We start from the raw sequence: 14,560 nt of genomic DNA, 5'->3' as shown, positions 1-14,560 counted from the left end.
GTGTATATCCTTTTATATTTTCACGTCCACTGGCAGACACGCACATAGACATTCGTGTAGTTTTGTTTTTCATGACTGGTAGTAAACCATAAAAGTGCTCTTGCATGGGGCCTCTGGGTGGCTCAATCGTTAAGCGTCTGTCTGCCTTCGGCTTAGGTCATGATCCCAGGGTCCTGGGATCGAGCCCTGCATTGAGCATCGGGCTCCCTGCTCAGCGGGAAGCCTGTTTCTCCCTCTCCCACTCCCCCTGCTTGTGTTCCCTCTCTCGCTGTGTCTCTCTTGGTCAAATAAATAAAGTCTTTAAAAAAAAAAGTGTTCTTGCAGCTTGTATTTTTTCCTGCGTGGTACGTCATGGAGATTTCTCCATGTCGACTTCATTCTTCTGAGGGCTGTAATGTGCCATGTGCTGGGTGTCTCTTCAGCTAGTCGGGGGTTTCCTGTTGCTGCACATCTTTGTAACCTTTCACTCTTAGAAACAGTGCCACAGCAAATGGCCTCAGGACATTGTACACTCTCCGGTGTGAGCGTTTCTGTAGGGTAGGGGCCCGGGGTGCAGTGCCAGAGTTGTCTTTCTCATTCTGGCCTACACCTGTGGGGATGGGTTTGTCTCTGGGTAGATACCTGTCTACCTGACAGCTGTTGTGGACACTGATTTTTCAGGAGACTTCGGTCTTCTGGTGTCCTTGCCTCCCTTCTTTCCAGTCTTCGTTAGCTCTTCTCCCCACCCCCTCAAATCCTGTCAGACTGCCTTCAGTCCTCCTCAACCCGGGAACTCGCGCCCCTGTGCTGCCTCAGAAAGCCTTCCTAAACCACTTCAATCCGCAGTGCCCTCCCTTCCTCTCAGCTCCCGAGAGATGGTTTTTATCTATAGTTATCATTTTGGACCATAATCGTTTACAGTTTTCTATTGCTCATGCTGTTTTACATGTGTCTATTTTGTGGCTTTGACAGAGAGCTTGTTCTTTGAAGTCAGGGGAGGATCTTGTACTTCTTTCCTGAGCCAAGGTTATAAGTAAAGTGATGACATAAAGCAGATGCTTAGTACATGCTGCATGAGTTGAACTGAACTTGGGAGATCCTGTGACCCTCCCAGGGGATGTTGGGTGTATATTTTTTAGGCAAGATTGATTGTCATTGTTTATAGCAGATCATTTTCTATAGGTGCAGAGAACCCTGAGGAACTCATAGCATACCATTCAAGAGGTGGGCTTGACAGGCTCACGTGGATTTGAGTGTTAGTCACATCACCTATATAGCTATTCAGCCTTGGTCAAATCAGCCTCAGTTTCTTACACGAAAAACAGTAATAAGAGCAGTATGGTTGTACATTAGGAATGAATGAGTTAATATATGCAAAGTAATTAATACAGTGTTGGCTAAACTTCAGCTTTATGTATCGATAGTTCAGTTAGCTTCAGTCCTATGCCTTCTCTCGATTATGAGACTAAGCGTCTGAGGGTGTAGCTTATAAGTCACTTGTCTCTTCCTCAGTCCAGAACAAGTTCTTAGTCCTTCCTGCCTTATTGTTGAGCAGTAACATCTCCACCTCTACTCTTCTATCCCTGGTTCCAACCTGGCCTGGAGGACACTCCTGCAGCACAGCTGGGATCATGTTGCACCTCACAACCATTGACTTCTCATGGTGAGGTCTGTAATCCTCAGCGTGGCACTGAAGGCTTTTTCCTAATCTCATCTGAAATTTAAGGGCCTCCAGGTCCTCACCCTCTTCCTCGTCCCTCATCCTGGGCCTGCCTTGCAGTAAGGCCTCCTCATAGAAGTACAGCTTGTTAGAGCTGGGGGAGCCGCCACCCTCCAGATCAGTGGTCCCCAAATTGGTGTTTTCATCCAGAAAAGGCTTGTGTGGTCAGCCAGAAGCAGGAGATACTGTCCCCTCCCGCTCCCCCAGCCTTGGAATCTTGGAGAGACATACATATTAACGTATCTCAGGCTCTGAAAAGTCCCGCAATAAAGAAACCTGCTTATCCAGTATCTGAGAAACAGTTAACCATGAAACCCGTCTTCTTCTCCTCCTACTCTTCTTGCAGGGAGCGGGTCAGGTAAAAGCTTTTTGTGGGGCGCCTGGGTGGCTCAGTCATTAAGCGTCTGCCTTCGGCTCAGGTCGTGATCCCAGGATCCTGGAATCAAGCCCCATGTCGGGCTCCCTGCTCCAAGGGAAGCCTGCTTCTCCCTCTCCTCCCCCTGCTTGTGTTCCCTTTCTCGCTGTGTCTCTCTCTGTCAAATAAATAATAAAATCTTTTAAAAAAAAAAGTTTTTTGTAAGTGCTGATCTAGTCTAATCTTTCTCTTACAGATAAAGAGAGCCTTAGAGAAGGGAAGTGACTTGCTTAGGATCTTACAGAGGAAGAGCTGGGGCCAGTATCTCCCATGGTTGGCATAAAGCCCAGTGGCTTTTGTTTTTTGTTTTTTTAATGTTTTTCTTTTACTACTTAGTATGTAATTCTTAAAAACACCTGACTTCAGTAGTTATCAGCCCATAGCCAGATTGTTTCATCCATACCCCTCCCACTTCTCACTGCTGTCCAAACTGGATTATTTTAAAGCATATCTCAGAGGTCATATCATTTCATTTCTGAATACCTAGTCATTATCTCTAAAAGATAAAGGCCCCTTTTCCCCCTTATCAAACCACAATGCCATTATCATATCTGAAATTAAAATATGCAGTCAGTGTTCAGATGTCCTCATTGTCTCGTGTATTTTGTTTGTTTGTAGTTGGTTCCTCTCATCAGGATCCAGGGAGGGTCCCCACATGGCATTTGGTTGCTGGATGGCCCTTGTGTGCTTACTTGTCACCATGGCTACTTAACAGCTTTGAGATCTTCAGCCAAGTTATTGAACCTCTCTGAGAATCAGTGTCCTCAGAAAACAGAGCTTATAATAGGAGTTCATACATCATTATAAGAATAGAGAAAGATACTAAATGTGAAATACTTCAGTGAGTGGCAGTGCACTGCTTGTCTTTTAGACACAGGTGACTCCCAGATTACAGATAACTTGGCTGTAGGGCTACTGTTTAAGCCTGGTTTTATTTTATTTATTTATTTTTTATTTATTTATTTTTTTAAGATTTTATTTATTTATTTGAGAGAGAGAGAATGAGACAGAGAGAGCACGAGAGGGGGGAGGGTCAGAGGGAGAAGCAGACTCCCCGCTGAGCAGGGAGCCCGATGCGGGACTTGATCCCGGGACTTCAGGATCATGACCTGAGCCGAAGGCAGTCGCTTAACCAACTGAGCCAGCCAGGCGCCCAAGCCTGGTTTTATTTTAATACTTAGCAAGATTGTTTTTTAAGAAAAGGTGATAACTCCCCTTTTCTTAAAAAACTCCCCTTCTCCTCTCCCAAAGGAGTTCTTTGTGGCTGGGCAAAAACAGAGTAATCAGCATTGAACAGTAGTCACAAATGGTATTTCTTCTTCTTTTTTTTTTTTTAAGATTTTATTATTTGACAGAGACAGCGAGAGCAGGAACACAAGCAGGGGAGTGGGAGAGGGAGAAGCAGGCTTCCTGCTGAGCATGGAGCCCGATGTGGGGCTCGATCCCAGGACCCTGGGATCATGACCTGAGCCAAAAGGCAGATGCTTAACGTCTGAGCCACCCAGGCGCCCTTCACACATGATTTTTAATCAACTGTTGAGCTAAGTTCCCCAGGACTCCAGCCTCCCCCTGCTGTGTTTATTACTTTTCTCTGTGGCACTTTTTCAGTCATACTCTGTATGGCTTCCTTACTTGTTACATTATTGCTGTGGTCTTCTGCTTCTCAATAGAACGTAAGCCTCACGAGGGCAGACATTGTCTGTGTGGTTCATTGATGTTTCCCAGCAGCTAGCATAGTGCTGGCACCGAGCAGGTCCTCAGTAAATGCACGTACAGTGACTATGACTTCTGTCTTTCCATGAGCCTCAGAGAAGTGGATTCAGCTGGTCATCCTTCAGGGTCAGTAATCACTGACTGAATGTGCCTTGCTCTCTACCATCTGCTTCCTTCTCCTGGAGTTTTAACCAATGCTTAGTTCTGTTCCTTGGGCTTCCCTTATTACACTGAATAAGTTTATGTAGATTTTTGACTAGAAGAACAATACACTAGTTTTCCAACTGTTCCCTGGCAAAAGTAGAACCCTCACCCTGGACATAAACCTTTGTCTTGTCCCCCATAGTGTTTGATGGCAATAAGGGTTTGCCTAAGGCACCTGTTCGGTGAAAACTGGTGCCCAAGGACTTTATAAACCATCTCAGTTGGTTATCTGTGTTTAAAGAAGGACATTCTCAAATTTCCCTAAGTGGCATGTTCTGGGGACTCCAGCCCTGGACTTAAAATTTTCTGTCTGTCTGACATAGAGTCAAGGCTTCAGGCCTGTCATGTGCTTAGGACAAAGGAATCACCAAAGGAGAAAGCTGAAAAAGAAGTTAAGAGCTATAATCAACAATACTGTATTATAAACTTCGAAACTGCTAAGAGCTTAAGATCTTTTTAAAGATTTTATTTATTTATTTGAGAGAGAGTGAGAGAGAGCATGAACTGGGGGAGAGGCAGATGGAGAGGGAGAGGCAGACTCCCCACCAAGCAGGAGCCCGATGCAGGGCTCAATGCGGGGCTTGATCCCAGGACCCTGGGATCATGACCTGAGCCAAAGGCAGACACTTAACAGACTGATCCACCCAGGTGTCCCAGTAAGAGCTTAGATCTTAAAGGTTCTGGGGGTGCCTGGGTGGCTCAGTCGGTTAAGCGTCTACCTTCGGCTCAGGTCATGAACTCAGGGTCCTGGGGTAGAGCCCCGAGTAGGGCTCCCTGCTCAGTGGAAAGTCTCCTTCTCCCTCTCCCTCTGCCTCTTCTTCCTGCTTATGCTCTGTCTCTGTCTCTCTCTCAAATAAAAATAAATAAAAATCTTAAAAAAAAAATATCTTAAAGGTTCTCACCACAGAAAGGAAATGATAATTATGTGATGTGATAGAGGTATTAGCTAATGCTGTAGTGGCAGTCACATTGCCATATATAAATGTATCAGATCAACAGGTTGTACACCTTAAACTTACACAATGTTATATGTCAATTGTATCTCTCCCTTTTTTTTTAGGATTTGCTTATTAGAGAGAGAGCCTGCACGCTGGATTGGAGGAGGTGGACGGGAGGGGCAGAGGAAGAGAGAGAAGCCTGAGGCAGACTCCCCACTGAGTGCGGAGTCAGTTGTATCTTGATTAATTAATAAAAAGAAAGATTAATTAATCAAGGGCTTGAAGCCTAGCATGATGTAAATATATTTTTTAAAGTATGGCTTGGGACACAACAATGAACAAAACAGACCAAGTCCTTTTTCTCATCAAACTGATATTCTAGTGGAAAAACCAACAATAAATGTGTCACGTGACGTTGGGTGGTTAAGAATGCATCACAGAAAAGTACAGCAGTAGAAGGGTACCAGTGAAGAGCAGCTCCCCTTGAAATGGAGTAGCCAGGGGTCCTCTTGGAGGTGAGATTCAAGGAGAAGCTGGAATGACATGAGGGAAGGGACCCGTGCAGATTTGGGAAAGAGCGTCCCCAGCAGAGGGAATTGCAAGGGCAAATGCCAGGAGGTAGGAACCTGCCCGGCATATTATAGGAAAAGCTGAGGAAGCGAGGGAGAGAAGAGCTTAGGGGTTCTAGAGGCGGCCAGTTCCTGCAGGGCGTTGTAAGAGCTCTGGATTTTATTCTGAGTGAAACTGGAGCTATTAGAGGGTTTTGAGCAGGGCAGAGACATTGTCTGACTGACTCAAGTTTTAACAAAATCTCCGTGGTGCCCAGGCTGCTGTGTGGATGCACCAAGACCAGGGCACTGTTCCTGATATTTTATCTTTGCTCCTGACATTGCTAAAGAGCTTCACACGTATATTTCAGTGTGCTCTCGGGAGCATATCTGTTGGGGGACTTCTTGACAGTGCAGTTGTTGACTATGTACCTTTGCCAGATTTTCTTCCCAAAAGCTTAATCTTTCTGATCTTTAGTTTCCTGGTAAATTAAAGGTTTTAGTAGTAATCCCCACTTCAGAGTACTTTGGGATCATCAAGCAAAATACTGGATTTGAGCTAGATATACACTAAGGAGCTGTGCATGTGGTAGTTACGAATTAATTGAATTGGCTAGGAAGTGGCCGTCTTGGAGGGCCTTTATGGCCAAGGTTCCCTGGTGTCTTGCCTTTTTTATTTCCCTATGGCTTCCTTGCTCAGTCTGATTTTGGCGATAAAAGATTTCCTCCCTTTGTTTACATGGTTTATTTTGCAGGGGACAAACAGCCTCTAGGATTGTTTTTCAGGAGTGAGCTGGGGGTGGGGAGTTGGGCTTAGGGTATTACTCCAGGGCCCTCTCTGGATGGTGGTGGATGTCCCCTTATAATTAGTCATCTTCTGGAAGACTAAGAAGTGGAAAATTTTAAAGCGGTTGCCAAATTGTGACTCTAGGCTGTAGCCAGAGGTTAAACATTGAGAAGCCCAGATTGCTGGCAACACTTTGTTTTCAGGAATTGGACCTCGCAAGCAGAACAAAGCAGCCCCCACAGGGGCGTGCTCTCAGGGCTTGTGAGGGGAAGCTTTGCCTGGCCCCTTTGGAATCGACTTGTGGATTGTAGAGGCCAACTGTTAGTCCATCCTCGTTTACCTCCAGAAAGCTGATTTTCTATGGCAGCTCTGTCCAATAGAACTATCTAAATAGATGGAAATGGTCTCTGATCTATACTGTCCAGTACCATGGCCACCAGACCCATGTGGCCATTGAGGACTTAAAAGAGTGCAACTGAGGGACAGAGTTTTAAATTTTGTTTAGTTTTAATTAAAATGTAAGGGGGTGCTAGGAGAAAAATAAATAAAATTTAAATAACCCCACGTCTTTAGTGGGTCTGTATTGCACAGTGCAGCTCTAGGCTGTTGCCCTTACACCCAGCCTGACATTGAGCTCCCCGACTTGGCCCCAGGAATCCGTGGCCTTATTCTTTCCTCACATCGGGTACCCCCAGGCCCAAGTCCCTAAAGTCATTCTTGTTCTCTAACTTCTTTCATAGTTTCTAGAGGGGTAAACGCTTCTGTTGTACAAGAAACAAAGCATGCTGTCCCGTTCTCCAGTTGCTTCCTATGTGCCTTTTTTCCACAGCTGGATTGAGATTTTCCTGGAACTAGCCATGTCTTTTGTGTATCCCCTTTGTCCTCTCTCATATTGGTTGTGTCTGTTGATAATTACTGCCAGTGGCTTAACTGATACACCCTTTTTAACTGATTTCTCCCATTTCCCAGGTGCCTTGAAGAAGAGTCTCACAGCCGATCAGGTCCGGGCTGATTTCATAACTCTTGGTAGGTCATTTCCAAGGTTCCTCAGGGTGACGGGCCTGGCGGCTCTTTATTATGTTAAAGTCTCCTTCTGTTCTCTTACAGGTCTTAGTGAGGAGAAAGCCACTTACTTTTCTGAAAAGGTATAATTCCGCTTAATCAAGGTTAATTAAGTTTGTTTGCTTTTATTTCATGAAAAGAAACAAATGAGAAATGTCGCCTAAGGAAAAACCATCAATCATTCTGTGTCATTTCCCCAGCTTAATGGCTTTCATGCAAATGACATACATACGTACAGTGTTTAAACGGCAGTATTTAGTGCATCTCTGATGTTTTGCTTCTGATTTGACTGACTTTAATTGTCATGCAGTTTTCGTCCCAAACTGGGACTAAATCTTGGAATGAAAGAAAACATTTATAATCGTCTCCTGCCCCTCTTTACTGCCCCTATCTCCCAGATCTGTACATATAGGCTGGGCCCTTGGTTCTGCAGTCTTCCCCTTGTCTGTATAAATACTAAGCATTGCTGTGTTGGGAGCAGAATGAAGAGGGGGCTTTTTCCCCATTGTTATGACTTTGGCTCTTTGGTTTTATTTCAGTGGAAACAGAGTGCTCCCACGCTTGCTCGATGGGCCATAGGACAGACTCTGATGATTAACCAGCTTATAGATATGGAGTGGAAATTTGGAGGTAACTAGTTAGAGCTAGTCCCAGATCATGTGGGGGACATAGGGTGGGGTTGCAGAGGCTTTCAGATAGTTTCCATGGGGAGGACATGTCCTCGGTCCTCACGGACTGTTGTGGCCAGCAGCTGCTTCTCCGTATTGGCGCTGGCATTTGGCAGCTCTTTCTATCCATGGCTCTCAGTAAGTTGACTTCCTGAAGAGCACGTTTTGCTGTCCTCATACTCGTCCCTTACAGCTTCTGCTGGACAGCCTGGAAGATCGAAGTGTTCAGAGTAGGTCGGTTGTCAACCTGTCACTTAACTACTTTTCTCTTTTGTGTCACAGTAACATCTGGGAGCAGTGAACTGGAGAAAGTGGGAAGTATTTTTTTACAAGTAAGTCTCCTGTGAAAATGGGTAGATTTTTGACTTGGTTAAAAATTATTAAATCGACATTGGATTTTTTTAAGTGGCTGTTCACTGGAGTGCCTTGTGTACTTCAGAGCAGTGCTGTCAGTCAAAAACGTAGTCACCAACACACCGACTCTCCGATTAATAGGATCCTGATATTTTTCTTAAAAGCTTGATTGTTCTGTAGTCATGAGAATTGTTAGAAGTTTTTGGTGATCGTGAATCCAGATTGCTCCTGTTTGACTCTCAAGTCAGAAGCTGGATGCTTCGATGTTTTAGTGTAAGAATTTCAAGAATTTCTTTGCCCTGTTGTCATTTTAATTTAAACTTTTATTTCCTTTGTGTTTTTTTTTAATCAGTTAAAGTTGGTGGTTCAGAAAGGAAATCAAACTGAAAATTTGTACATAGGTGAGTCTGAATTCCTGTCTGAGCCTTTTCACTTTTTCCATGTTCTCCTCAGTCAGGGGGCTCGTGAAGCACCACAGATCATTTCTTCTAGAAAAAAAGTCATACCTGAGCTGTGGAGTAGCCATTCCACTGCCTCTCCTCTCGTAAATAATAAGCCATCAGCAGGTTGGAGACCCCACAGTTGAAGAGCCTCTTTGAAAAAAGGAAAGCGCTGGGAGAAGGGACGGCAAAGATTGAAGAGCAAGCAGCTCTTGCTGCAAAAGTCGTGCTGAACATTCTGAATAATGCCCTTTCATCTCTTTGTGCTGTGGAGTTATGCCATTTTTAAATTCTCTACTTTTGTATGGAGCCGAGAACCTTTCTGTGTTCAAGGCTTTTAGTTCTTTATTATGGTCAATTACCCATCAAGAGCTGCTTAGATGTACTAAGTCGAAAAAGAAAAAAAAAAATCTCTGGGTGGAAATTCATTTTCTTGGATGATTCTGTGGAGTTGGAAACATTTACCTGAAGCTGAATTTTCTCTCCCCAGAATTAACCTTGCCTCAGTTCTACAGCTTCCTGCACGAGATGGAGCGAGTCAGAACCAGCATGGAGTGTTTGAGCTGATTTCTGGCCCCTTCCCTGCCCCCTTCTCTTCCATGGGTGGCTGCTCTGAGAGGCACCTCACTCACAGGGCTGTGGGGTGCCGATAAGGGCCCTGCTTGCTTCTTGGGAGCCCAGGTGCAAAGGTTTCTGGAAAACAACAGGATTAAGTACTTAAAGAGCCCTATACGATTACTCTGTGAATTCTTTGTTAAGGGAACCTCCAGCACCTATCTCCTAGGACACTTTTTAGGTATTCAGACAGGCTATTACTGCATCTCAAATTCAGGGGAGGAAGTAAATGGTTACCTCCCCATCAAAGTTCCAGAGTAAACAGATGGTGCCATCACTCAAGATGCACGCTGATCACCCTCCCCTCAAAAAAGCAAGGGCTTATTTATGGCTGACACACGTGGGGAGCCCCCAGTGATTTTGCTACACACTCTGCATTTGTGGTGGTGGTGGTGCATTGCTAATCGGTTTTTAATGGGGCACCTGTGTATAAATACTTGCTTGGTCTGCTCTGAAAAGAACTGAGGCCAACCTCTGTCCTCATTTCCAGTTGTGCCCTGTTGTGTTGTAATGAGGCTGTTTTAGCTTGTTTTGGTTCAGGCTGACCTTCTCTGTTGGTTAGATGATGAATAAAAAAAGGTTCTAAAGAAAAGGTCTGAATCCAGTTGTCTCTATGCTTGGATGAAAGAGTCATCTGCCTTGCAGAGTGCTAGTGCTCTAATCTTCAACAGTTATTTTCCTGGTTTTGTTGAAGGCCCTGAGTCTTCAGTGAAACTAGCTGTGGTCCAAAGGTGGAATTTGTAAGAGCAGTTAAGGGGAGACTCGGGTTAAAAACATCATGAAAAGTATGAGTGCTTTGTGTTCTGATGACTTTAGGCCCCCACCTAGCATGTGATTTTTCCTCCTCAGGAATTTTTTTTAAATTTTGAATAGATAATACATGCCCATGGTTCAAAAGGTACATTGTAAAGTAATTCCTTCGCACCCCCATTCCCCAGTTACCTAATTCCTTTCCCCAGGTAACCATCATTGTAGTTTAGGTCTTCCAGACATATTTTCGCATTTGCAAATACATAGGCATGGAGTTTGATTTTCTTCCCACACAAGTGGTAGCGTAGTGTACACACAGCATCCTGTGTCTTGCTTTTTTTCTACTTCACTTGGAAGTCATTCCACATCTGAACAGAGAAAGGGAAAAACTAACAAAAAAACAGAGCAGCCTCATTCTTTGTAACAGATGCACCATGTTTCTTCAAATGGATGATTTTTTTTAACTGGTTTCCTACTGGTAGGTGTTTAGGTTGGTTCCATTCTTTTTCTCATATAAATGATGCTGCATCTGAATATTTTTGTATGTATGTCATTTTGCATGTGTGGAAGTATATTTATAAAGTAAATATATGGGTGTGGAATTGCTGGGTCAAAGAATATGTGCATTTATCAGAATATAAAAAGGAATAAAGCAAAAAGATCCTTCTACTTTACCTCCCATTTACTCGGTTTCCCTACTGTCCTCCTCCAACAGATAACCCCTGCTATTTGTTTCTTAAATATCCTTCCGGAGGGTTTTCCCCCCACATATAAGCAATAGGAATTTAAATTTTTACTCGTTTTGGTGTTTACACAGATTATTATACACTGTATATACTATCCTTAATATATCTTGGAGAACTTTCCACATGAGTACATAAAAGTACATTCTTTCCTGTGGCTGTAGCATATTCACAGAACCATAGAGAGATTGATTGATTTTCAAGGATGGGCTCACATGATTGTGGAGACTTGATAAATCAAAAATCTGCAGAATTAGGGTGCCTGGGTGGCTCAGTCAGTTAAGTGTCCAACTCTTGATTTCAGCTCAGGTCATGATCTCAGGGTCATGAGATCTAGCACGCTGTGCACTCAGCAGGGAATTGGCTTGAGGATTCTCTCCCTCTCCCTCTCTCTCAGCCCCTCCGCCTGCTCCCACACAGGCATGCATGCTTTTTCTTTCACATCAATAAGTAAAATCTTAAAAAAAAAAAAAAAACAACTGTAGGATAGGGGTGTCTGGCTGGCTCAGTCAAAAGAGCATGCAACTCTTGATCTCCAGGTCATGAGTTCAAGCCCCACATTGAGTGTAGAGATTACTAAAAAAATAAACTTAAATTAATTAATAAATAAAATCTGCAGGAAAGGCTGTCAGGCTGGAGACCCAGGGAAGAGTTGGGTCCAAAGGCAGTCCCCTAGAAGAATTTCTTCTTGCTCGGGCAGGTAGGGGAATCAGTCTTTGTTCTATTAAGATCGTCAACTAATTGGATGAGGCCCACCCACATTATGGAGGGAATCTGTTTTATTCTGATATAAAGGTTCACCAATTTAAATTTTTTTTAAGATTTTATTTATTTATTTAATAGAGACAGCGTGAGAGGGAACACAAGCAGGGGGAGTGGGAGAGGGAGAAGCAGGCTTCTGGCCGAGCAGGGAGCCCGATGCGGGGCTCAATCCCAGGACCCTGGGATCATGACCTGAGCCGAAGGCAGTCGCTTAACCAACTGAGCCACCGAGGCGCCCCTCCCCAATTTAAATTTTAAGATTTTATTTGTCAGAGAGAGAGCCAGCACGAGCAGGGGGAAGAGAGGAGGGGCAGAGGGAGAGGGAGAAGCAGGCTCCCCACTGAGCATGGAGCCCGATGCCGGACTTGACCCCAGGACCCCAGAATCACGACCTGAGCCGAAGGCAGCCGCTCAACCGACTGAGCCACCCAGGTCTCCCCATCAATTTAATCTTTTTTTTTTGTCCCCATCAATTTAAATGTTAATCTCATCCCCCAAAATACCACTTTCACAGAAACATTGAGAATAATGTCTGACCAAATATTTGGACATAGCAGACCAGTCAGTACACAACCTTAACTAACAGTGCCCAACTGACTTACATAGAGATTGTTTCAGTGTATGCAGGATTACCAAATTAATCTACAAACACCAAAGAAGAGCAAATTGGTGCCTTTGGACAGTGTCCAAATGTGTCTGTGAGGTTCCTGAGGGCCTTGTGCCTACCATGAAGATCTAAGGTAAAAAGAATTCACAATGTCAGGACAGGAAGACACCCAAAATGCAATCTAGTTACATCCACTCCTATTATATATAGGGAAATGGAGTCCTAGAGACAAACTGATCTCTGGCCAGAGGTCAGTGCTACCCTGTGAGCCATGGGTATCCTGCTTTAGTTCAGAAGGGATCCTGAGAGACCTGAAATGGATTCAGCCTGGCAAGCCATCCAGTGCTGGTCTCAGGATAATCCATAAGAATTGCACCCAGCTGGCCACTGGACAGAGTCTGACCAAGGAGCTCCTTGCCCTGCCCAATTGAGGTCTCCCTGCCCTGCCTGGATCACAACAGTGGCTTCCTGTTGGTCCCACCCCAGTCTTCAACCTCATAGCTTCTGCAATCTGACCTGTTTCCTGTGTGAGCCTTGTACGGGCAAGTCTCATGTCAGCAGACAGATCCAAACACTCATGACTCTGCATGGTATCCAGGGTAAAGCCCAAACCTCTTAGCACACCCAACCCCCACAGTCTGGCCCTGCTTATACCTTCTATCCCTCCATCTGCTTTGCGTCTTGGCATGTACCCTATACAGGAGTGTCTGGTCCTACCAGACTGCTGACAGCTGCCAAGCCATGAGGCCATCTGCCTCTTCTCCCCTTGGGCCTACAGTGCTTGCCCATGCTTCGAGATGTAGCAGCTAGGGCACCTCTGAGGGCCTCCCCTGACATGTCCAGGCCATAATAAGGAGATCTCTGGTCTTCGTTAATACATCTGCTACAGAAGACAGGCGTGTAGGCTCAAGTCAGAATGCTTGGTTCCAGTCCTAGCTCCTCGGCTTTCCAACGGTGTGACCTCAGGCAAGCTCCTGACTTCTCAGAACCTTAGTATCCTCCTTTGTGAAATGGGTATATTCTTTCCTCACAGGGCTATTGGGCAGATCACAATGCCTGCTCAACTAACGGTGAGCTATTCATGATCAAATTATTATCACTATTTGTTTCCAGGATTTTCTTCCGCACCAGCCTGTGAGCTTCCTGATAAGACTTGTTTTTCAGCTCAGTAACCGTATCATCGGTCAGCTACACTCCCCCTCACCCCCACCTGGTCACAGGTCCCGTCAGTTGAAATGAGGCTGTGTGTAGATCCTTCATGGCAGAACTGTTAATGAACCTACCTAGCTTTAGAAGAGTAGATTTGGGGAAGTTAGTTTGATTGTTGGTTAGTTTTTTTTTGGTTTGTTTTTTGTTTTTTTTATTTATTTGACAGAGAGAGACACAGTGAGAGAGGGAACACAAGCAGGGGGAGTGGGAGAGGGAGAAGCAGGCCCTCTGCGGAGCAGGGAGCCTGATGCGGGGCCTGATCCCAGGAGCCTGGGATCATGACCTGAGCCAAAGGCAGACGTCCAACGACTGAGCCACCCAGGCGCCCCGATTGTTGGTTAGTTTTAACAGAGATCGTAGATATAAGGCAGCCAGCCAGGCTGGGCACCCATCTTCCAAGGGCCATCTTCCACCAGCTGCCGAGCTCCTTGCTCCGTGATTCCAAGGATGCTCTTGGAGCGCCTCCTGTGGGCCAGAGCTCCGCTGGTTCCTATGGGAGCGGGGAGATAAGCTGCGTGCACAGGTAACTGACAGTTTTGTCTTTTCAGCACCTCTATTTCCATGCAAGTGGAGAGTATATCCTCACTCCCATTTGCTCTAGTTCAGATTTCATTATGAACTCCAGGAACTCCTCCAGTCACTTTGTTGTATTGGGATCTTGTCACAAATAAAATCTATTGAAATCAGGGGCATTGATCAGGGCCTGTAGACTGTTAGGTAGGGATTTTGCGGCAATGCTGGGGGGTTTGGGGCGCCTGGGTGGCTCAGTCGTTACGTGTCTGCCTTTGGCTCAGGTCATCGAGCCCCGCATCGGGCTCCCTGATCAGTGGGAAGCCTCCTTCTCCCTCTCCCACTCCCCCTGCTTGTGTCCCCTCTCTCACTGTGTCTCTCTCTGTCAAATAAATAAATACAGTCTTAAAAAAAAAATGTTGGGGGATTTGAGTAGAGTCTTCCTTACTGTGAGTACTTCATCTTTGCATCGATTCACTCTGGTTCCTATTCTGCTTAGAAATCTGCTGTCCGTTAACCTAGTTTTTGGCTGCAGG

At 45.1% G+C, this 14,560-nt stretch overlaps 1 protein-coding gene across 9 annotated transcripts in view; it reads left to right on the top strand.

Moving 5' to 3' along the window:
- Window positions 1–14,560, top strand: part of COMMD7 (COMM domain containing 7) — a 72,040-nt gene that overhangs the window by 9,253 nt on the left and 48,227 nt on the right. For 7 of the 9 annotated variants that reach the window (XR_015768999.1, XR_015768998.1, XR_015769000.1 and 4 more), the window contains exons 4-8: window positions 7,274–7,330; window positions 7,412–7,449; window positions 7,906–7,996; window positions 8,317–8,366; window positions 8,741–8,789. Coding sequence is in view for 3 of the 9 variants with exons in the window: in XM_088026748.1 (XP_087882874.1) it covers window positions 7,274–7,330; window positions 7,412–7,449; window positions 7,906–7,996; window positions 8,317–8,366; window positions 8,741–8,789 (285 nt within the window). In the remaining 6 variants the exon portion in view is untranslated. Of the gene's footprint in view, window positions 1–7,273; window positions 7,331–7,411; window positions 7,450–7,905; window positions 7,997–8,316; window positions 8,367–8,740; window positions 8,790–9,318; window positions 10,036–14,560 lie in introns of those variants that run through there. The other 2 variants (XM_028118745.2, XM_028118744.2) reach the window with 1 other exon arrangement.

This window comes from Eumetopias jubatus, unplaced genomic scaffold (assembly GCF_037043125.1).
Source record: "Eumetopias jubatus isolate StellerSeaLion01/CBP00866 unplaced genomic scaffold, mEumJub1_p1.0 scaffold_9, whole genome shotgun sequence".
Taxonomy (NCBI): Eukaryota; Metazoa; Chordata; class Mammalia; order Carnivora; family Otariidae; genus Eumetopias; species Eumetopias jubatus.
The sequence above is the reverse complement of the archived record's forward strand: the minus strand, read 5'-3'. Positions and strand labels throughout refer to the sequence as shown.